This window comes from Manacus candei, unplaced genomic scaffold (genome assembly GCF_025592945.1).
Source record: "Manacus candei isolate 608988 ecotype Guabito, Panama unplaced genomic scaffold, ASM2559294v1 h1tg000011l, whole genome shotgun sequence".
Lineage (NCBI taxonomy): Eukaryota > Metazoa > Chordata > Aves > Passeriformes > Pipridae > Manacus > Manacus candei.
Window position 1 is genome coordinate 9,007,193 of NW_026138059.1, and position 22,891 is coordinate 9,030,083.

General features: G+C 35.9%; 1 protein-coding gene across 2 annotated transcripts in view; it reads right to left on the bottom strand.

Moving 5' to 3' along the window:
- Positions 1-22,891, bottom strand: part of SNTG2 (syntrophin gamma 2) — a 146,528-nt gene that overhangs the window by 62,014 nt on the left and 61,623 nt on the right. For both annotated transcript variants that reach the window (XM_051778116.1, XM_051778117.1), the window contains exons 7-8: positions 18,700-18,787; positions 13,289-13,380 (exon numbers count right to left, since the gene is read on the bottom strand). In XM_051778116.1, the coding sequence (XP_051634076.1) occupies positions 13,289-13,380; positions 18,700-18,787 (180 nt within the window). The remainder of the gene's footprint in view (positions 1-13,288; positions 13,381-18,699; positions 18,788-22,891) is intronic.

Below are 22,891 nucleotides of genomic sequence, written 5' to 3' on the forward strand. Positions count from 1 at the left end.
AGGATTTATTTGTGCATTGTGGCTTTCATCCATTGTATTATTTAACAGTAGATTTAAAATTCTGATTCCATAGTGATCTATAACTATCTATCTATCTATATATATATACAGACTGATGAATTTTGAAATTTTATCTTTGAAGTTCTCCTTCAAATGCTTCTACTAGAAAGGCAAAACTGATGAAACTATCTAGGCACTAAAGGATGTCCAGATCTCAGAACAGTGACAATATAAATATTTTACAATCTACTCATTTAATGTTACAAAAGAAAATAAATTTATATCAAATGTGTTCGAATGCAAATTAGGTTAGAAGAATTAACCTGGATATATATAGTTATTGATAAAGGGGTCTGTTCAAACCCAACCTAGAGCTTATATACAGACTATTCAGCCTACTCTTACATGTAGCATCTTGTGTACTGCAGGTAAATAGTGCATGAAGGCACCAGGAATGAAATACGACAAAAAAATATTAATGAAATTTTAAAAGTTGGCACAGAACCACTAGCACTTCAGGACACTGAAGAGACATATACTTCTTAATTGATATACACTTGCAGAATATGTAGGGTTTTTTCCTGTGTAATAATTTCCAGAGGTTTACACCATTATATCAGTAACTGAAAGTACAGAAGTATGCCCAAAAAAAGATGGTAACTGGGCTTCTTGGCAAATTATTTCAAAATATTGTTTATGGGTAAAAATCAATTAAATTAGAAACGGATTAGAAAATGCTGGAAACCACTGCTCAGTGTACCAACTGAAATTTATGAGCATGATTATGAGCTTAAAAAATGCTTAATAAATACACAATAAAATGAGCTAGGAGTTTCTTACAGAATACTTAATAATCATAACTTGAAAACTTTTTATTGGCATTTATAGCCCTGCACTACTAAGACAACTGAGCATGTCACCCTTTTATAAAGATAACAATCATATTAACAGAGAGGCAGCTGAGAAGAATTCAAAGACATAGATATTTACCTTGAAGTTAGGCATTTGTGCGGACTCTGAATCAAAATTTTTTTTCCCATATTTTACAGCAAACTTTCCAGTTGAAAGGTGGTTATTTTTATATGAGCTGTATATATGCACTGAGTAGTACTTACAAGAGCAAGGAAACTACAGAATGACCCAACTTCAGCTCTGTTATGCCCAGGTGTTCAAAAGCCATAAAACTTACTCAAAATAAAGAGTATTCTGGGAATTGTCTATTTCTTTTTCTTACCCGTAAGGATTTAAGGATTATTTTTTCTCCCTAAAGCTTACAGTCAGCAAGGACTGATCTTTCTATTTACTCCTTTAAGTAAATCAAAATAGTGAGTTTCACATTCTAACAGGATGACTGAGACTTAGTGAATGAGGCAAACTTTTCTAGTAAATGAAAAATTTGTAATGAATTTGCTGGAGTTGGTAACAATAAAGAATCTTTTAGACAGCAATACCTTTGAGGAAAGGAATTTCATTTAGAGAATTTGCAATCCATGGAACAACCCAGCTTTCATTTGATTGAGATCTCCTGGTGTTTTTGCAGTATGAATATTTCATAATCAAGTCCAAAAACTAATTCTGTTTTATAGAATTAGCCACAAAAGGCTAAGGTGTCTTCAAAGCCCAGCATAAATTTATTAATATCACAGTGAATAATCTGACACATATTAAAGAATTCTGCACAAACTCAAATAATTGACAGAACCACAGGCAATCTGAAGTTGAAAAGGATCAACATAATCTACCATTGCCTGTCTGGAAACTGAAATGTCTAGGAATAAAGCAGAAGGTAGCAATCAATCATAAATGCTTGATAATGATCACTAAATTTAAACCTAAGATTCAGAAAATAAAGGAACATGAAAATTCCTGCAACACCTTCATCTATTGTTCCCATCCTCTAAACTCTCAAGAGACAGAAAACATCTAGACAATTTAAACATACAAATCTGTCTTTTTCTTGTGAACTATTAGCTGTACTTCTTTTAGCAGGCTGTTGAACAATATTCTATGATATTGTATGTGATTTCAGAGCATTTGGTAGCCAAAAACTAATGAGTGGGTCACTTAGGCAATTTAATGCTTTCATTTGGTCTCTTCAATCAAATGCTTTTGTACGATATCAGTGTAAAGAAAAAATATCTCAATTTAAGTAACAATGAGAAGACGTACATGACAGTTATTCATTAGGTTAATTAATTGAAGGGGAAAAAATGGCCAACACCACTTCATCAAAATCTATTAACCCCAAAGCTATGAAACTGCAGCATAGACATATTTGTGCCAAAATGCTAAACTGTTACAACTTCTGTAAACTCATAAAGAAAATGAGGCTTCTCAAAAAAAAATTCAAAGTTTTGATATTTGAAAAATACAGTAGAAGGAGAAATTTATTTCTTTTACCACAGTTCTGTACATTTATGTCTGCAGAAATCCTACTGTATGGTCTGAACATTAACAACCAAGTACAGGGAAAGTATACAAAGTGGTCAAACTGATCCAAGTTTCAAATGTTGTTCCTTATTAAGTCATATTTCACTAACTAGTCTATCGTAGAGCATAAAGCTGGGCTGACCCCTGTTCATCTTCTTAAGGACAAAAAGGGCATAAATATGTCCATAAGACTATTGCACAGAAACAAAATACTGTCACAGGACCAGCAGTTCATTTTGTTCTGTTTAACCTATAATCTATTAACAATTTAATATGTATCCTCTTCAAAACACATGGATAGAAATAAGAAAATGAGGAGGAAGCAATTTAATACAACTTTTGCAAACAGAGGACTTGCCTCACATATCTTTTAGAGTAGTCCAAAACTGTTAATTAATATGAAAGAAGCATTTGCTAAGGTGTACTTGGATTTTAAAAAACCTTTTGTCCCTCACAAAGGTTCTTAACTAATTTGCTGTAAAATAAGGTGAAATCATCAAATTAATAATTATCTAAACTATAGCAAGCAAAACACAGAAGCAGTGCACTATGAGTGGACCTGCAAAGTAACATATGCTGCTTAGTATAGAGATTATTGATCTGGACAAGATGGTGAACACCAGACTGACCAAGTTTCCTATGCATAACAAGTAACAAAGAATAATGAAAAGAAAACCAAATAGGAAACAGCTGTGGAAGAAGTTCATTATAGTGAATGACTTAGATAAAAGAACTGCTAAAAATATAATAGATAAATGTATAGCAATGCACATGAAGAAAGACAATATTCACTTTCCCCATACTGTTATGGGACATGAACAGGCAATTAACACTCAAAATTTAGATCTTGCATTTGTGGGGAAAGGAATAGATTTCTAACAATTAAGTCAACAAAGATTCTTGATAAGAAACTCCTGAGGGAATTATATGACCAAGGTATGTAAAAAATAAATAACAGAGAAAGGGATTAGGAAACAGTGGTTCACTTGCCACTTTCACATAGGAAGCTGGGCTATTGATCAGAAATTAAAAACAGTAGGATAAAAACAAAGAATGAATGGATTAGTCTGTATAACAAACTCTGCTTCAGGAAGCACATATGTCAAAAGTCATTGGAGGTTCAGGAAATATACCCTATAAATAATTGTACATATTTCCTCTGATTTTGCATTCTCTTGAGGGCATCTGCTGGCAACAAGCTTTTTGGCTAGATGGTTCTCTGGTCTGACCCAGTGTGCTGAGCTGGTTGACCTTCAAGCCATCTCTCTACTAAACAGCTGCTGCTGCTGCACATGTTAAAAACTCTCCACTGCATTCCTCCAAGGCACTAAAATAGAGATCATTTCTGCAATCACAGCTTTTATGCTCGGGTTCATTTTATACCTTTGATTTTCTGCAGAAGCCGCCAACAATGTTGCCAGTTAATGCCAATGTACTTGTAACACCCATCCATTAAGAAATGGATTGAACACAAAAATCTTGTTATTGACAGAACAGTGAACAAGAATCAGGTTGTAATAACACATAATCACTACGCACCCGGGACAGCTGTGTTGAACTGGAGGACAATCTGACTCTGTATCCCATTAAATATCACTGACCTAAGAAGGACAATGTAGGCAAGTGCTTTGCTCTCCTAAACAACTATATAACAACTTATTATGGGGCAACCAAAAAGTCTTCCCAGAAGTAGAATGAGTCCACAAAGTCCTCCACTAAGTGAGAGACCTAATCAGACATGTCTCTATAATTAAGTTTCCACTAAGAACATAGGAAGGAAGGCAAATGATCCCAGCTGGCTGGGACTGTCAATTTTTCATCTTTTTGTGACATCAAATTTGTGGAGCTGTACTAGTGCCACACCTTGAAAGCAGCCAAAGTGTTATTTTAGGTTGACATACTGCTCTTTTGTTAAACATGGGCTTCAGGAAGGTTGAAGCTGGGTTACTTAATTTGGAATCAGAAATACTCAGGATCACATTACTCATCATGGTTAATCTTGCTTTTAAATATGCTTTTCATCGCATATTACAAACACTATCTGCTTCGTAGAAAGGCAAGTCTTGATGTCCCATCCTTGGAAGTATCCAAGGCCAGGCTGGATGGGGCTTTGACCAGCAACCATCATGAGTGCCATCATGTGGCATGTGCAGGACAACAAGGTTATCAGGCACAGGCAGCATGGGTTTAGGAAAGGCAGGTCCTACTTGACCAGCCTGATCTTCTATGACAGGGTTACTGGCCTACTGGATGAGGGAAAGGTTGTGGATGTTGTCTACCTGTACTTCAATAAACTCTTTGACTCTGCCTTTCACAGCATTCTCCTGGAAAAGCGGAGAGCCCATGGCTTGGACAGGTGCACTGCTAGCTGCGTAAAAAACTGGCTGGAAGGCTGAGCCCAGAGAGTGGTGGTGAATGGTGCTGTCAGCTGGTCACAAGTCATGATCCCCAAGGCTCAGTCCTGTTCCATATCTTTATCAAAGCACCCTCAGTCAGTCTGTAGATGACACCAAGTTGAGTGGGAGTGTTGATCTGCTGGAAGGTAGGAAGGCTCTGCAGAGGGATCTGGACAGGTTGGATTGATGGACCAAACAAGGTTTAAAAAGACCAAGTGTCAGGTCCAGAACTTGAGTAACAGCAACCCCATGCAGAGCTACAGGCTTGGGGCAGAGTGGTTGGAAAACTGCCCAGTGGAAAAGGACCTGGGGGTGCTGGTAGACAGCCGGCTGAATGTGAGCCAACAGAGTGCCCAGGTGGCCAAGAAGGCCAATGGCTGGAGAAAAGGTGGCTCTGGGGGGACCTCATCACTCTCTACAACTACCTGAAAGGAGGCTGTAGCCAGGTGGGGATCAGTCTCTTTTCCAAAATAACAAGCAATGGGACAAAAACAAACAGCCTCGGTTATACCAGTTTTAGTATATATATAGTATATGTACTATATATTTTAGGTTTGATATTAGGGAAAATTCCTTCACAGAAAGGGTTGTCAAGCAGCAGAACAGGATGTCCAGGGAAGCGACTGAGTCACTGTCCCTAGGGATATTTAAAAGATGTGTAGACAGAGTGCCTAGAAACATGGTTTGGTGGTGGACTTGGTAATTCTGGGTTAAGCTTGGGTTGGACTCGATGATCATAGAAGTCTTTTCTAATCTAAATGAGTCTATGATTGTACTATATCATGAAATAAGAATCAAGTGTGATATCCATTAGAAAAAATATAACCTTTTACTGATAATTTGGAATGTATCCATTTTTTGCTTTAGAGGATTTAATATTTCAAAGTGCATCATTAAGTCTTGATCTTGCTGCATAAACCTGTATTTCTACCAAGAACATATAAATGTAAGACGTATGACTAATCCTAGATTACTGTCCTTGTTGACACTGGTCCAAAAAGAGATGATAATGATGATGCTGTTATTTATGTCTCAAGGTAATTTTTGCTGTTTCCATTTTAGTGAGCATTTCTGAGGATTACTGAAAAGAATATAATATTTCTCTGTAAAATATGTATATGAAAATTCTAGCAACATTAATATATTTGATGCTTATATATTGATATATTTTCCTAGAAAAAACAACTCTGAGGCTGAAATCACAGAAACATAGAACCATAGAATATCTCAAGTTGAAAGGGATCCATAAAGATCACTGAGTTCAAATCCCTGCTTCTCGCAGGACTACCTAATACTAAATCAATAGTATTGGAAAGCTAAAATGTCTTGGCATAGCTTCATTTCCTTAAGGTATAACTGAAAACATTGGCCAATAAGTTTCAGTGGATTTTGTTAAAAACTTTAAGATTAGAAAATACTACCTTTCTTGCATTTTTTTGGTGTAAACTGGAGTGCATTTTGTCAAAGCTCCATTACTAAAAATATTACAGCATTCTCAAAAGAAAGCCTTCAATATAATATGATTTTCAAATAGCAAGATTTGTCTTACACTTATTTTGGGGGAAGAGAATTAGTTACATAATTTCTTGCACCAGCAACCATTCAACTCATAGTGAATTGGGTGTGTTCTCTCTATAGTTTTTAGTCAGGTCAGTGACTGAAATACTTATATATATATTACATATATTTTTTTTATATAACTAGGTTAGTTCTTAGTGTATCCATGAACTTATCTGACCTATGTGTGGCTGAGCATTTGCTAATACTTATTGCAGGGACATATAGGAAGCAGAGGCTGTATGCTGCTTGGAGAAGAAAACAAGACTGCTCCATATAGCAGTAAAAGAGTCTTACATTATCTTACTTTAATTGTTCAACAACACAAATACCAAATGTTCAGCCAGGAATAGAGACATGAGTGAAACTCCTGTGACGCCCAGCTAATAAAACAAATTATGGTGGTAACTACTGTAAAGAGGAGTCAAGCTTTCAGCTTGTCTTATAATTCAGAGGGATTTAATTATCATATCAAAATACCCGTGCATCCCTTTGATGCAACATGTATTCAGGAGAGGGTCTCTATTTACGTATTTTTAATGGAATTTTTAGATGCAGGTGCACAATTCTGTGACGGCTCTAAGAAGACAGTAATTATCTGCTAAAGTATGCATCATCAAATCATTTAATAGATAAAGACTTCTATAAGGAAACAAGCTTTTTCAGATGAAGTAACAATTTGGACATGTAATATGATGGCTTCAAAATTCAGTGAAAGCAGTAACTTTTAATTACACGTCTCTATTCTACAATAACTTAGTTGACAGATGTTTAATGAAATGAGAGGAAAGTGAAGCAGCATGTGAAACCTCTCCTTCCTATCACAGAAAAGAAACACTTTTAATTCTAATGCTGCATGCTTCTGAAATTTCAATGACTTTATGACATTTAATTCGTTTAATTAATGGATAAGTTTGCAGAGATTGAGCACCTATATGTGATGTTTGCATGGAGAGCCTGTAGAGCAGTACATGCTAGGGACTTACTGCTCTATTCACTGCAGTAGCTATGCATTTAAATCAATTGGATTACTATTCTACTGGTGAGGAACAAATTAAAAACCTTTCAATTATGTAAGTTTCTCCAGAGGTGATTTACAATGGAAATATTAATGAATATTTCATTACAGTTGTGCTGCTAGGAGCTAACACGTTATTATTTTTTTAATGAACCAATAGGGTACAAGCCTAAGTAAGATATTTTTAGAGAATACATATGGGCTATTTGACAGAATCCCCCACCTTTTTCTTTAATTTGTTTCCCTTGGGCTAGTATGTAATTGGTTCCCGAGTAACCTCAACAACCTTGCCTGGAACATCTTCTCAGACATATTATTCCTTTGGGGATAGGGGACAGGGGCCAGAGTAGTTTATATTAAATCTCAGCACAAAAAACAGGAAGTAATTATGACTCCTCAAAAACTACAATAGCAGTCAGAAATATATAAGAAAATAATAAATATATAAGAAAAATAATGAAAAGTACAATGTTGAGATCATTATGGTGTTACACTATAAATGCAAGTGTACCCAAACTTCAGCTGGTAGAGACAGCTTTTGGCAGCCTTTTATATCCCCAAATGGGGCACCTGCCCTTGCTTAGAAAAATTAAGGTTAGGATAACTCTGAGCCTTGACTCTTGCGTCTATCACTAACTAGAAGCTCAGTAAGAGTCAATTTGTTGCAGGAACTTGTGGAATGGCCATGGATGCAACTTTGTGGGAGAACTCACTACCTCAGTTTTGCTACAAGACAGTTACACATGTACCTGAACTGCTGGAGTTCATTGATGCTAACATAAAACATAGAAACAGCTCATCACTACATGCCTCTCTGCTTCCACACTGATCGTTACCAAGGCCTGGTATTTGGGACAGTAATCAAACACTAACTCAGGGCAACAGATCTGTCTAGTTTGGGGAAAAAAAAAAAAAAAAAGAAAAACCTTGCTTTCATTTCCTCTAACACTTCAGCTTCTTCATTTAGTCTTCAACCTCATGAATGCTACCCTGTATATTTCCCTCCAAACAAGTACTTCTGATACTCCCTGCTGAAACACATGAAAGATGGTGGCTCTTTCTGTTCACCATGTTGGCAACAGGTGAGAAATCGCCATAATTTTGTTTTCTCACATTTGCTTCTAAGAGAGTTTTAAATTTCTAACTTCTCTTTATAATCTAACTCTGATCTGAAGTGGTCCATTTTGCACCTTTGTATAGACAGAGGAACAGATAATAAGAGAAAAAAAGATTATTTTATCCAAGAATCAAATGCAAATTTAATTCCTGTACAGCTCTCATACTGTACTCCTAAATTATAAGTCAAACAGAATGGCATCATTCACTAAAAAATAACATCACTCCTCAAAACTCATTTATCTATCTGTGCAAATAAAAGGCACTCAATACACTCAGCAGCAATACAGAGCAATGCAACTCTGTCTAAAGGCAGATTTTGTGGTGACTAGTCAGATGAATCACTCCCTATAATTCATCAAGTAAGCAAAGGGACTCAAAATATCTTAAATTTACATGTAATTCAAGAAAAAAAAAAGGAATGGATAAGGATAAAGGACATGACCAATTTCTATCAGAAATTATAAAAAAATAAATAAATTGGGCTTTATCTCTGAAGCTGTTTTCTTTTTGCTGCTACCACAAATTAAAATGAACAAATTCCTAAGAACTAAAAGAACCAATGTATTCATATGCAAGGGCTGTGTATGGGGAAAATATGTACAATTAAAAAATGAAACCAGATGCCTAACAAATGCAAGTTACTTCTTTCTGCTTGGCATAATAGTTCCATTGTGATCCTGTTGTACTTTTTTCTGAAAGATAAATAACAAAGCATAATCTTTTTCTGACCTTTATTGGTCTTTGACTTCCAGTGAAAACAGACTTGGATTTAGTCCAGTCCCTGCTTAAAAATTCAAGCTTTCTTCCTTGCAGGTGTGTGAATATCAGATTAATTTTCAGTGGTTTAAGTGAGCACTTTTTAAACTAGTATTAGATGTCATAAATCAGCAAATATTGTTCAGCATCCATTTATTCAGCAGCTAGGTTCCCGAAGCCTAGCCATGATGATGATGAGGTAAGACTTTCTTTGTATTTTCCATGCCATATTTCCTTTCATCACCTTTTGTTAAGGCTCTCAGTTAAAACCAAACAAAAAAAAAACCCAAACCAAACCTAACCCCATATTTGACTAAACTTCACTGGGAAATTAAACAAGTGTTTAATTTCTGTGCATATGAAATGACCAACCTGATGAATACTAGAAGAAATAAGTCTGCTAAATGGATTAGCAGTGACAGTGTGGATCAATGTTATTAAAAGGTAAGACTTTTAAAAATACCTTTAATTTGCTTCACTAATATCATAGTGAAAGTCCCAATCAACTCTAATCAGAATTAGACAAACACATCACTTCTGTACAGCTAAATCGAAATCAAGCAATATCAATCCTCTATATCAAAAGCATTTCCTTACAGTTCTATAATAGTGGAGCAGGAAGATGTTATTTAAAAGGCTCTTTGTAGCTTCTACTGCTATGATTTCAGAGAGGTGCAGTCAGAAACAGAAAATTTGGATTATTTTTCCCTGATAAGGAAAATGGTTAGTCGCTTCATGTTTTATTAATTGAGAAAAAAGAGCACACTTATTTGCAGCGTGTTTATCTCATTTCAGCAGCAGTCCAAACTATTTAAGTGTAGCTGGCTGTGTTCATCTATTTTGCTTCCCTTCAGCAAATAAATGGAAAACTCTGAATGAGCTATTTTTTGTATTTAATACATTAGTCGTTTTACCAAAATCATTACCAAATGACACACCATGACCTGGAAGTCAATTTGAAGTTACATTGCTCTCATATTCAGTTAGAAAATCATGGAGTTTCAGATGAAGAGCTGGCAGAGGCAATTGGTATCACATGCAAAACCATTCTAATAGAAAAGAACTGAAATTTCTCGAAGTGAGCTACAGGATGATAAAAATTAAAGAATAAAATAAACCTTAAGAATGATCAATAGTGTGTTTTTACTGAATTGGAAGACACCACAGGAGGATTTAAAAGAATAAAACCCATTCTATCTCAGTTTAATGCTCTGGTCATGCATTCCCCTAAAGTATCCATCAGAATGGTTTTACTCTCAGAACAGGAGTCTCCAACTCCCTTTCTCTGATCCTCTTTCCTTTCTGCCTTTCAGTGCTTGGGATAGAGTCTTTGGAACAAGAAGTATCATAGACACTAAAGATGTAGCATTTGTATTTTTCCTTTTTAAAAACTTCACTTGTTGATGAAGTAGGCAATGCCTTTTTTAAAGTAAAATTGTTCAATTTAGCAGCTGAAATAAAGGCATCGAAGAAAAAATATTTTAAAGCAATTCAGGAAATTTTAAGCGCCTGTTTAGTTCCATCTAACCAACTAAACTTAACATACTATCAAAATTAAATTAAGAGTTTTTAAATTACATGAACACACAGAAAATAATTTACTCCGCTCTTACTTCACTTTTTAGTACATTACTTTTAAATAATTCAGGGAAGCTGGATTCTCAGACAAATGAAAATCTACTACATTGTGCCTTTGCATTGTAACTGTCATACTATTCCATGGTGTCTTAAACAGCAATTTGTTTTATTTCTGGTCTTTTTTTTTCACCACCAATTTCTCCAGGGACATCTAGGAAAATATCTCTACAGGATTTTCTTCACTGTTTTGTAGTTAGAATGCTCCAGGTAAACAACCTGTACTCACTGGCCTAGAGACCACCTCCTTTGTATGTTTTATCTTCCCCTCTAGAATTTCACATTGTGTTTAATAAACCACTTATAAGGTACAGATGAATATAATTGCCACTGCCAATCCCTGTAGCATTTGTCACAGTGCCCAAGCACAAAATAATTAGGTGTGAAGAGAGCACTTCAGCTCATTTCTCTGGGTTCCAGATAACCCTGTTTAAAGTGCTATACTGCAAACTGCTCTGATATTACAGAAAGGATGTATATAAATCCTGAGGATGATATCACATCACATATAACAGATGCTTCACAGCAGAGGTGATAAAGATAGATCTAACAGAGGCAAGCTAGTACCAGACTGAAAATGGTATAATGGTATTAGGCAGAAAGAGCTTGCTGTTAAGATGGCTAAAGTACTGTCTATATGATACAACCTAGGTCTAGTGCCTCCTTATTACTGTTTTTCAGAGCAGACATGCTGTATGACAGCTTGGTAAAACTGGCATAACACTAATTCCTTACCTCTCATTCCTGTCCTTTCCTTTCCATTGTGTGCTATTTGAAGCAGCATTTCCACTCATAAATACAGATGCATTGTCTAATATGGCATGGATTTGAGTGTGGTTAGGAAGGTACATACAACTGCAATACAAACTTGCAAGATGCAATATTAAGGCTGAGTCAGATCTCCCCTACCAGGGTGACATAAAAAAAGGATTTAAATATCATTAGTCTTACTGGGCAATACTGTTAGAGGAAACGTCAGTTCTGCTCTTACTTTACCATAAAAATGAAAATATCCAATTTAAAAAAAGAGAAGCACTCACTAGATTGATACACATTTATAACCACTTTTAGATGTGATCACAGCTCAGTTACACTCACAGCTTAGTTTGAGAGTCAACCATCTCAAAAGTCAGTCATTCTTGCTCAAAGTACTTAGAACCTTGCTCTTGTATTTCACAATAAGAATCTGGTAATTTTTCATTTTGTTTACTACAAAGGGAGATTATGACTTTTACAATGCACTAGGTAGATTGTTCTGCTTTATTCCACTTCTAGGTCATAGTGTCTGGTGTATACATAGGTCTTCATGTGACTTTATGTCAAGCTTCAGAAAAATTAAGTGCTGTATAAAAGCAAGTTAGAACCTTAGTAGTCCCTTTTACTTTCTGGTTTTCCACTTATATTTCAAACTTATAAACAGGTTTTTGTGTGTTACCTTGACAACTAAATCTAAATGACTCTGTTACAAGTCTACACCACTCCAGCCACTTATTTGTTTTTATAATGCATAGAATTCAGTGTGCAATTCCCAAAGTACTGTAATAATTATTATTAAAAATTGTTATTGCACATTCATTCTAGTACTTAATAGGCGATAATTTACTAAAACATGCTAATGCAATCACAGGCAATCATCTGACGATAGCCACCTTCTCACAATGTAAGTGCTTTGCAGAAAGGACTTTGTCTACAGAGCCCCTGGTAGACAGGCACTGAAAAATGCTGAACCCCGAGGACAGACTTGGGCTCTTTATTAAGACAACAGTACAAGGTAATTAGAGGTAATAATTATCTGGATAATTAAAAACAAATAAACATGAAACTTTCTGTATCTATGACCAGTTTGGACACCAAGCACTAAAGTACAGGTATCAGCCCAGAAAAGCATATTTCCATTTATTATTTATTTATTTATTTATTGTATATAATGCATTTATGTTATCATATCTAAATATGTTTTTTCAGACACTGAAGATTCCTATCAAAAAAGTTTGCCTCAAGAATTCAACTTTACACTATTTTCTGAATTCCATGTACATTTCAGCATCTCTAGCTGGATTAAATTCAATAGTACAATGCTATAATTCAACAAAGTATGACAAAAGTTCAGATGAATTGATGTAAACTATGAATAAATCTTACTGTGCTCATTCCTACAACCTTCTCAGCTGCCTCAGAGTAAGAACCTAGCATTTCAGGGCCCCATGTTGGTGACTTTTTAAGTACAGAATTTTACAGTATAAGCACTTAAAAATTAATCAAACAAACATGCAAACAACCAACAGAATTAGGGTAGTCTTACACTAGCATTTCGAAGCTCAAAATGGGAAGAGAACTTACATAGCTTACACCATGTCTTTACTACTCATTTGCTTACTGTGTTAGTTGAGTTTCCATTTAAATGTAAGCCACTGTCAAAGAGAGGTGATGAAGCTCCACTGCTATGATCACTGGATGGTCCAGGGGAACCTGGAAATTAGATCATGACAAATAAATACTTATGATAAAACCACATGTAGATATCAGACAATATCTATTCCAACTGTAAAACACAAGAAGAATTCTCAATATGATTCACCACACCAAGACAGAAATACTACTTGCATTTTAGAAAGACAGTCAATAGAAAGTCTGTATGCTACATTTAATGTCTAGAAATAAAAAAGGTAGCTAGATGTCATCTTATAAAGGCTGTACTCATGAGAACTATTTATGTTTAACCATCTGCAGGATTAAGCCTTTTTTTCACTGACAATGGGATATTCAAAACCAAATAAGAAAATCAGTTACACAAAACACACTAATTTAATAAGTAAATTTCCTACCAAGTCTTGAAAGTCTCCACTTGAGTATAGCCATGGACTGTATTTATAAACAAAGCTAACAGGAAACTTTCAGGCAAATACTAACTGGACACATAACTTTACTAACACATATATCTTTTCCTTAAAATGCCAATTACTTTCAAGAAAGATGCTCCTTCTCAAATTCAGAAATTGAAAGCAAACAATCATCCTGAATTGCTGATACTATGTCAATACGCTAAGACTACACAGTTATACTCTTCAAAATATCTCTCCTTTTAGCAGTTATGTATCATGATCCTACTATAGTAGTTAAAAGTGACTCCAGGAAAGCTTAATGCTTTTGCAACATATAATAATGGAAACAGCACAAAGTCACATCATTGTGTAATTTCTGCTTAAATGTAAAATGTTAACAAATAGCATCAATAATATACAATTACTGTCAGACAGCACTTGGTCTTATCAATAACACACATAAAATCAATTGCACAGCATTATATTCATAATCACCGAAAACTCATTTTTCCATCTAAAGAATTCACCTGAAATTGTCTGTAAATCATTTCACATTATAGGCCTGTCAAGTCTAACATCACAGAAGTCAAAAAGGCATTCTTAGGCATATATTTTTGTATGTATCTATCCTATATATCAGGAAGATTCAGCAAAATGGAACTAAATTCAACAAAAGTGCATTTTCTCCATTACAAATCTCTGTCAGTTCAGTGTTGAGGTCTAAGAATTCAGCTTATCTCTGAGGTCTCTGTATTTCAGCATGTTTTTGTTTGGAGTCCTTTCTGTACAGTGTTAGATGATGTAAGCAGAAGGAGTCATTATGCTTTGCTCTTATGCATCTAAGGCAAGCACTGACCTTGGTAGCTACAACATTTTGTAGGTCCTTATACATACAGTAGACCACAAAAACAGAGTTCATACTCATAGATGACCACAGTGACTTGATGGAACAGAAGAAAATGTCTAATTTTTTTAAGAAAAATACTGAAAAAAAAGTTGGCACTAAATTCTTCACTGAAGAGTCTGCCTGCTGGGCAATCCCACTGTCTCCAGCAGCAGACAACTATCACAGGTCCATGAGTCAGTCAGATTCTGAAAGTGGAATTATTCCACCTATTCAGCAATTTGAGCATATCAAAAGACATGAATTTAGGTATTTAAAAATCCCTAAATCCAGGGCTTACCATAACATAAAATACTACAGTAGAATAAATAAATAATTATTTTTAAGTAGAGAAAACTGATATCCATCACATGAGAAAGCTAAGAATAAAAGGTTAAGGAAAAAATTTCCCTCCTCCCACAATGTCCCAGCAGACTTGCTTTTCAATTCAGCAACTTTCTTTCATTTTCTGAGTCACAACAAACTACACAGCCTCTCTCAGACTATGCCACATCTACCACTTGATTGAAAACAAGTTCACAAATATTATAGTCTGCTCCCTGCCTTTTCTGCCTCACTTACTCATGGACTACTCCTTAATGACCTCATTCAACATTTTAAAAACTTCCATGTATATGCTCAACTACTTTCCTGGAAGGTGCACTGCTCTTATCTCTCCAAGGAACTCTGTCTTCTTGTATGGCAACCCTAGAGTAATCAGGTAGTCTTTCCTCCCTATTCTTACAACAAAACACAGTATGGACATACCTTCTCTGCTACTGCAGTTCTTGCCTAAGTAGATGACACTCCCAATCAAGTGGAAGGCACCAGTTCAAACTCTGGAACATTAGTTTGAGACAGGCTATCAGAGTGTTTATGTAAAATAAAACATCTGCTACAGATAACTCCCCATTCCATGGCCACAATAGAGTATCCTGCTGGGTACTGATGTCAGAAAAAAAGGTATTTGGTATGTTGTGAGATTTCCAGCAATCATTACTGCCTAGATGTTCTCTTATTCCACTATAGACAGTCAACCTAAGAAAAATCAAACACTCTAGGACAGGCATTATCTGTTTGATTTGCTTATTCTCAGCTGTGGCTTGTTCTTTTGAGAGAGCTGGGAGCTCCTGTGGGAGAGGAAAAGACCTTTGCCTGATCTTTACCTTTGCCTGAGCAATAGCTGAGTATGCTCAGAGAAAAAAAAGCAAACCCACAAAACATAAAGTGAGAAGGGGTCAGAGAGACAGAGAGATGGCAAGGATATGGGAGTCTGCAGTTCACAACACTGAGACACTCCAGGGGGTAGCATGAAAAAAAAAAGCTGAACTACATGGTGAGGGAAAGAAACTTTGTAAGGATCACAGGGGATTTTGAAGAACCACCAGTAACTCAGGAAATCACCAAGTTAGCTGACACTAAACCTGAAACAAGAACACATTTACTGTGGAACAAGTAGGAGGTGTTTATAAATCCTTTTATAATCCTTTAGAAAGAATCATTATGATTTTTCAATTTAAAAAGTAAGGCATTTTACTACTTATTTTAATAAAACTTCAAAAGCCTTAGACTTTCTAGACCTAGAAAGATCCCTATGAAAGTTCTGATCAACTCAGTCCCCTCAACAAGGGGGTGTTTATTTCAGTCTGTGAATTACACTAAATCTCTAAATAACAAACAACCCTCAAAACACACTACAGTAGATCAATGTACAGCAAGCAGTCAGCAAGACTTTACTATTTGAAACAATTTGTCTTGTGGTTAACATTACTGAATAATACTGGACACGTCTTGTATATAAATAAAAACTCATTTATTGAACTTGCTAATCATGTCATAGGTAACCTCCAAAAGACAAAATTAAAATCAAATGAAACTCTCCTGATGATTTTTAATCACACTGCAAGCTTTGCAAATTCAGAATATTCTGACAATTTAATATAACTATCAAATAGAAAAATTTTGAAAACAGTCTGTTTTACCATAAAATGTCCTGAAGACTTTTCCCAGCAGCAGTGAATCTTCTGTTACTCTTTTCCTTCTCTTGTGGGTAACTTAAAACCAATAATTTGTGTTTTACTAAAGCTAGTATATTGATTGTTTGTAATGGATGTTTTCTGTGGAATGGGTCTTTGTGCTGGGTATTTTAGTGAATGCTTTTCTTGGTTGTGTTTTACTCCTGTAAAATCTTTTGCCAAAATGTCTTATTTTTCTCACTAAATTAAAAGAATTTCTCTTAGACAAAAATGTGTAGTTTTTCTCTGGACACGAATTTGAGGTTATAACAAACCAAAAGGCTTTTAAAAAGTCTTAAAAAAAAAAAAAGTAAGCACTCCGGACAGCTTATGGCTAAAAATCCAGAGAGTGACACCCATGACGTATGAAGAGGGCACCAATATTCCTGGACCTGCAAGAAGGGTGGCAGCCAGCTCACACAGAGTGTGTACTGGGTCTTAGTGGCAAGGTTTTGGGGGTTGGGGTGCTTCCAGGGGTGGGACATAGTCGGGGCTGCCCTGTGCCAGACACAGATGGTTCCAGGCAGCTCCCACGGATCCACTCGAGGGTACAGCTGAGTCCTGCAGATTAGTTGGTAGCACTTCTGGGGAACTGTTTAAGAAAGGGCAAAATGCAGAAGAGCAGTGACGGGAGTAAGGAAAAGAGTGCGAAAAAAAAATGAAACGAACTTCAAGGTCAGTGAAGAAGGTGATGAACAGTGATGTTTGTCTTTGTTTCTCACTGCCTGAATCTATTTTAATAGGCAGTACATTTACCTAAGTTTCCTCATGTTGACTCTGCTTTGGCCGTGATGGTAATTGATAAGTGATCTTAATGTATCTATCTTGACCTAGAGGTTTGTCTTTCTGTTTTCTCCCCATGTTCTGTTTAAAGATAGGGAGTGAAACAGAGTCTGAGTAGGAGTTTGGCTCTTAGCCAAGGTTAACCAAGTGATACAGTTCAAGTATGTGATGTCAATTTACAAGATGAGATACAAGTGCTAGTAGGACTATCATAACCACAAATTAATACGTCCAACAAAACAGAAACTACTAGTAAGATGTTGCTAACTTGGCAAAATCATGTTTAACTTTGGACACAGTTATCCAAGGCATTATAGACATTAGTCCTATGACCTAGTAGGAAAAGTAGGAAAACAAAAGAAACATTGACTATACAAAGATCTCAAAATGTAAACATAAGATTTCTTCAAATTTATATTCCAATACAAATGATAAGCAGTGAGAACTGAAATAAAGGTCTTAGCATGAAAGGTATAGTTCAGCTTAGTAGAGGTCTGTCAAGTTGGCTTTTTACTGGTGTAAGAACTCAGATGAAACAATCAGTGCTCTTGTAATGGCAAGAGCTAGACTATGACACCTATGATTCTGTTGAAATCAGGAAAAAAAACAAGTACCTAGTTGAGCTTAAATAAATCCAAAGAACAAGACACATTTCAAATATTTTTGCTTATTCTGGAAGGATAATAATCTGTTAAAATAAACTGGTGCAAAATTATTTGGTCTGATTAAGTCAGCTGACATGAACACTTTTCTACCTGCAACATTGATCACAACTGTGCAACTTGAATATTTTATCTGCTAAGCAGAAGAACCCAAAATTTGGTATTGCTACTGTTAAACTACTCAGTTGTCACATCATAATTCTGCTCTCTGACAAAACCAATCAAAATAGTAAAGTAATTTATGAAATATACATAATTGATGTTATCCATTTGTTTGGTGTCCTGAAAGTACCTTTCAAGGTCAATGTATGATTCAAATGTTTGTAAACACTATTTTATTGTATTCAGGTAAAGCTTCTGTTGAAAAACTTTCAGATATCACCCACGACTGTACTGCATTTTAATGAATTTTTTTTCAGTCTTATTTTGAATAAATTACACATAAAGAGTAAGTCAGTATGCATTAGATTATTATATGTTAAACAGTAAAGTAGACAGACAATTTTCTACTTCTTCCTGTAAAACACTCAGGGATTGAATTCCTATTTCTGTCACTGTCAGTTTATTATGAGAATACAGCAAAGAGGAAAACAAATTACTCCTATCCGTTAATTTCCTCTTACCTAATGGGAGCTTTAAAAATGATGGAGCTTCCCTGAGGTACTGAACGGTGATGGTAACTTCATCGCCAGCATTTCGCAGTAGGTGTACCTGTCAGTGTGACAAATAACAGTTACTTTAAACCAAAGAACCATCACTCATGGAAAGAACATTACTTACAATGAAATCAACATTCCTGTTAATCTATAATAAACTCAGTATACACATTTCTGAGTAAGAATGTAGAATAGCTTTTGGCTCAAGCCACACCAACGATGTAAAAGAGTAGGCAAGACCAACCTGGAACAACCTGAATAAATAAGTTGCTGGACAAATTGATTTTATATACCAGCTGAACACAACTTCCACAAAGTGATTTTATAAAACTGCCATAGGGTAGCAGGGAAATATGTGTTTATGTAGATATAACACACTGTGTGTGTATACAGACAGACACATAAAGATACATTGATATATCTTAAGTATTTGGTTTGATTGATTCAGGTAACACATTAAGCACACTTTGGTTTTTCAAATATAGTTTTGATTTTTGTGTCTTGTTGCCTGTGAGCATTTGCTAACCAAAAGGGAACACACACGTGCACACACAACACCACATCCCCATACATTTTAAACCATCAGAATTTACTTTGAAGCATGACATTCTACTATGTAGTATGCCTTTTTAAATGCGGAACTACAAATAACTTCTCTAAGGGAACTCAGTTCCTACTACAGGGCACAGCACAGGTATTCTCCAGTTTCATATCCATGACTCCCAGGAAACAGGTATTGAATTTGGTTAGTACTTGGCCTGCACTCATGCTCTGCAGCCTGGATCCAGGTTGTCAGAAATGGATGCTAAGGCTTGTGGCTTCTAATATGAGCACAACCAGAGTATGCATGTATGAGGCAGAAAAGAAACCAACTGGAGCAAGCTAACTTCCATAGATTCATTTAATGGTTCAATGTATTTCGAGGAAGCTGGTGGTTGTGTTGTTTCAGACCACTATTTTAGCAAAATGTCAACATCGTGAGATGCAGGATTACCTCAAACATTATAACTTTTCCATTTGTGTACCTAAAATAATGCTTACCCCAGAGACTGACGTATTCACCTACATAAAAACACTCAGTTTATGTCTGATGGAGATGAAAACCCTGAACAGGTAAAGTGAGCATTCATACAGACTTAGAAGCATTTTTCTTTTTTTTTTTTTTTTTTTTTTCCAGAGGCTCAATCTGCATTTAAATGATTTACTACAAAAACAGCTAGTGCTACATACTCACCCCCAGAATTCTGAGTGTTGTACTCAAGTCAATATTTTGTGGACAATTGATTAAAAGAGAACCTGAGGTTCATTGCGGGAGAAACCATTGCGGAAAAAAAAATTATGATCACTGATTTCTGACTAAATCATCTCAAGATATTACAATAGGAGTAACCAGGAACAAAAGCACAGCAAAATTAGAATGCTTCTTTAAGGCCATACAGAAGTGTGACAGGGCTACAAAGCAAACCAATATGTCTTGTTCTAAGGTGTAACAAAACTATGTCTCCTGAAATCCTCTGCCCCTTGTTTCCTGCAGAATTTTAGACATCATTTATTACTTAGGACTGAAGATGATTTCTAGCTCTGCTAGTCCTACCCTGTTACTAAGACAGTTTTTCCCTTTATCTTCAGACTATTATACATATATATATGTCTAATTTTTTATATATATAAATAAATATATTTATATACATACATGCAAATCTTTTACTCAAGGTTCAACTACAACATAATTTTTAAATACTTCTGACATTCTGCAGTACTTAGATCTTTTTTTTAATTGCAGTGTCTGATTTGAAGATTATGGACTTTTACTTTAATCATGAATGTTTTTTAATCATGAATCTATTTTTAAGAGAGGTAAAGCTCAATAGTCTAAATTTAATTAAAGTACATCAAACTAGAAATCCCAGACTGAGAGAAGTCACTGAGGAGTGCTGAAGAGAAGGACTTGGGTTTTATCATGGATGAAAAGCTGAACATGAGCCAACAGTGTGTGCTCACAGCACAGAAAACCATCTGTGTCCTGGGCTGTGCTGAAAGAAATGTGGCCAGCAGGTTGAGGGAGATGATTATAGACCTGTTTGAACAGGACCAGAGGAGGCCATGAAGATGACTGGAGGGCTGTAGCACCTCTTCGATGAAGACAGGCACAGAGAATTGAAGTTAGTGAGACTGGTTAGTCTCACTAGTTAGTGAGACCTGTTAGTGGTACTTCCAGTACCTACAGGAAGCTTATAAAAATGAGGGAGAACAACTTTTTACATGGGCAGTTAGTGATAGGACAAGGGGAAACAGTTTTAAACTAAAAAGGAAGAGATTTAGATTAGATATTAGGAAGAAACTCTATACTGTGAGGGTGATGAGGCACTGGAAGAGGTTGCCCAGAGAAGTTGTGGATGCCTCATCCCTACAAGGGTTCAAGGCCAGGATGGATGGAGCTCTGAACATCCTGGTCTAGTGGAAGGTGTCCCTGCCCATAGCAGGGGGGATAGAACTAGATGGCCTTTAAGGTCCCTTCAAACTTAAGTCATTCTATGATTCTATGTTCAAAAAATGAAACAGGTTGTTACAATAGTCATATTGGACCATTCATGAAAACACAGTTCAAACATAAATACAAGAAATTCTATGTATTTCATCTATAAGTGTATCTCTGTATAAACTGATCTAAGAGGGAAAATACCCATGACAAAAATCGAAGAAACTTTTAGCATAAAATTGTATATGTTTAAATTACACTGCAGTCACTTTTCTGTCTCCAGTTGCTGAATTGGTCTTCCTAAACTTCATTAATATCTGCACCAGGCCTTGAAATGAACTGATGCTCTCCTTGTAGCCCAGCCACACCACCTCATGACTTGTGCTAAACTAAATTCCAATGAAGCCTTCACTACTACATCAAATGCTTTTAAATGTGACCAAAATGTTTATAAAAGACAGTAAACCAATTTTTTCTACACTGTACTGACAGAATCACTGAATTTTGGAGTCTATGATCAACAAAGACTAATTGGAAATATTTTCTATGAGTAAATGTAAAAATTAGACAAATAATGAAATATTCTATTTAAAAAAGTAAATAATTAAGAAATTACATATAAGAACTTCAAACAGCCAATGTGCTTTACTTCATAATTTTCTGTATAATCAGGTTGTGAGGTTTATGTAATTAAAAAATTAACAAGTTGTTTAAATCTCTGACCCCTACATAAAAGTTTCTTTAGTCTGAGAAGTGGAAAGACATTTGGCCTGTTCCTTGAAAAAAAATTCAAGCTTAGGCCAAGTAGTATGGTTGAAGAAAATTCAACAAGTCAATATGCTGCAGGCAGTCAATGCTGCTGCATTGGCAGCGCATGGAGTTAACAAATGCCCTGATGTGAAATCAGGAGGGTGACAATCGTGTACAGGGTTTGGGTATCCCCATATGGACAGTGGGGCTGCAGGGGGGCTCTGTGAGGAGATGCTGGGGCTGTGCCGTGCCAGACACAGCCTGTTCCAGTGGCACTGACACACCCACCACAGGGCACGGCTCAGGGAGCAGCTGAGGAGGTGGGAATGAAGAAGTGAAGTTGAGCTTAGGAAAAGTGGTGGGAAAAAGATCGTGGCTGAATTTTTTCATCTGTTTCTCAGTATCCAAATCTATTTTAACCAGCAATAGAATTAGTTAATTTTCCCTAAGTCAAGTCTATTTTGCCCATGATGGTAATCAGCAAATGCTCTTCCTGTCTATCTTGACCAAAGAGATTTTTCATTCTACTTTCTCCCCCTCTTCCACAGAGGAGAAGGAATGAGCAAGCAGCTGGGTGGGCATCTGGCCGTTGGTCTGGGCTGACCCACCACCATGGGTTCAAGACACTTTTACAAAATGAAAGTTAAAATTATAAAGGAATAAGTGCAGCAATGTTATCCATGTAGTCTAGGTTCAGTGAATCCAGCCAGGGTGTAATAATGCCAGAAAGGTTATATGGTAGGAAAAGGAGACCCAACATATTCCCTTCCAAATTAAAAATGTCAGAAAGTCAGTAACACGGAAGGGAGAAGTCAGAGTTGGCAGGAAATACAAGATCCTGTTCTAAAATGCTACCTCGTGGTACCACTTTACTTTTTATTGCATAGTAAACGCATTAGAAATGCTGACTATAATCAGTTCAGCAACATC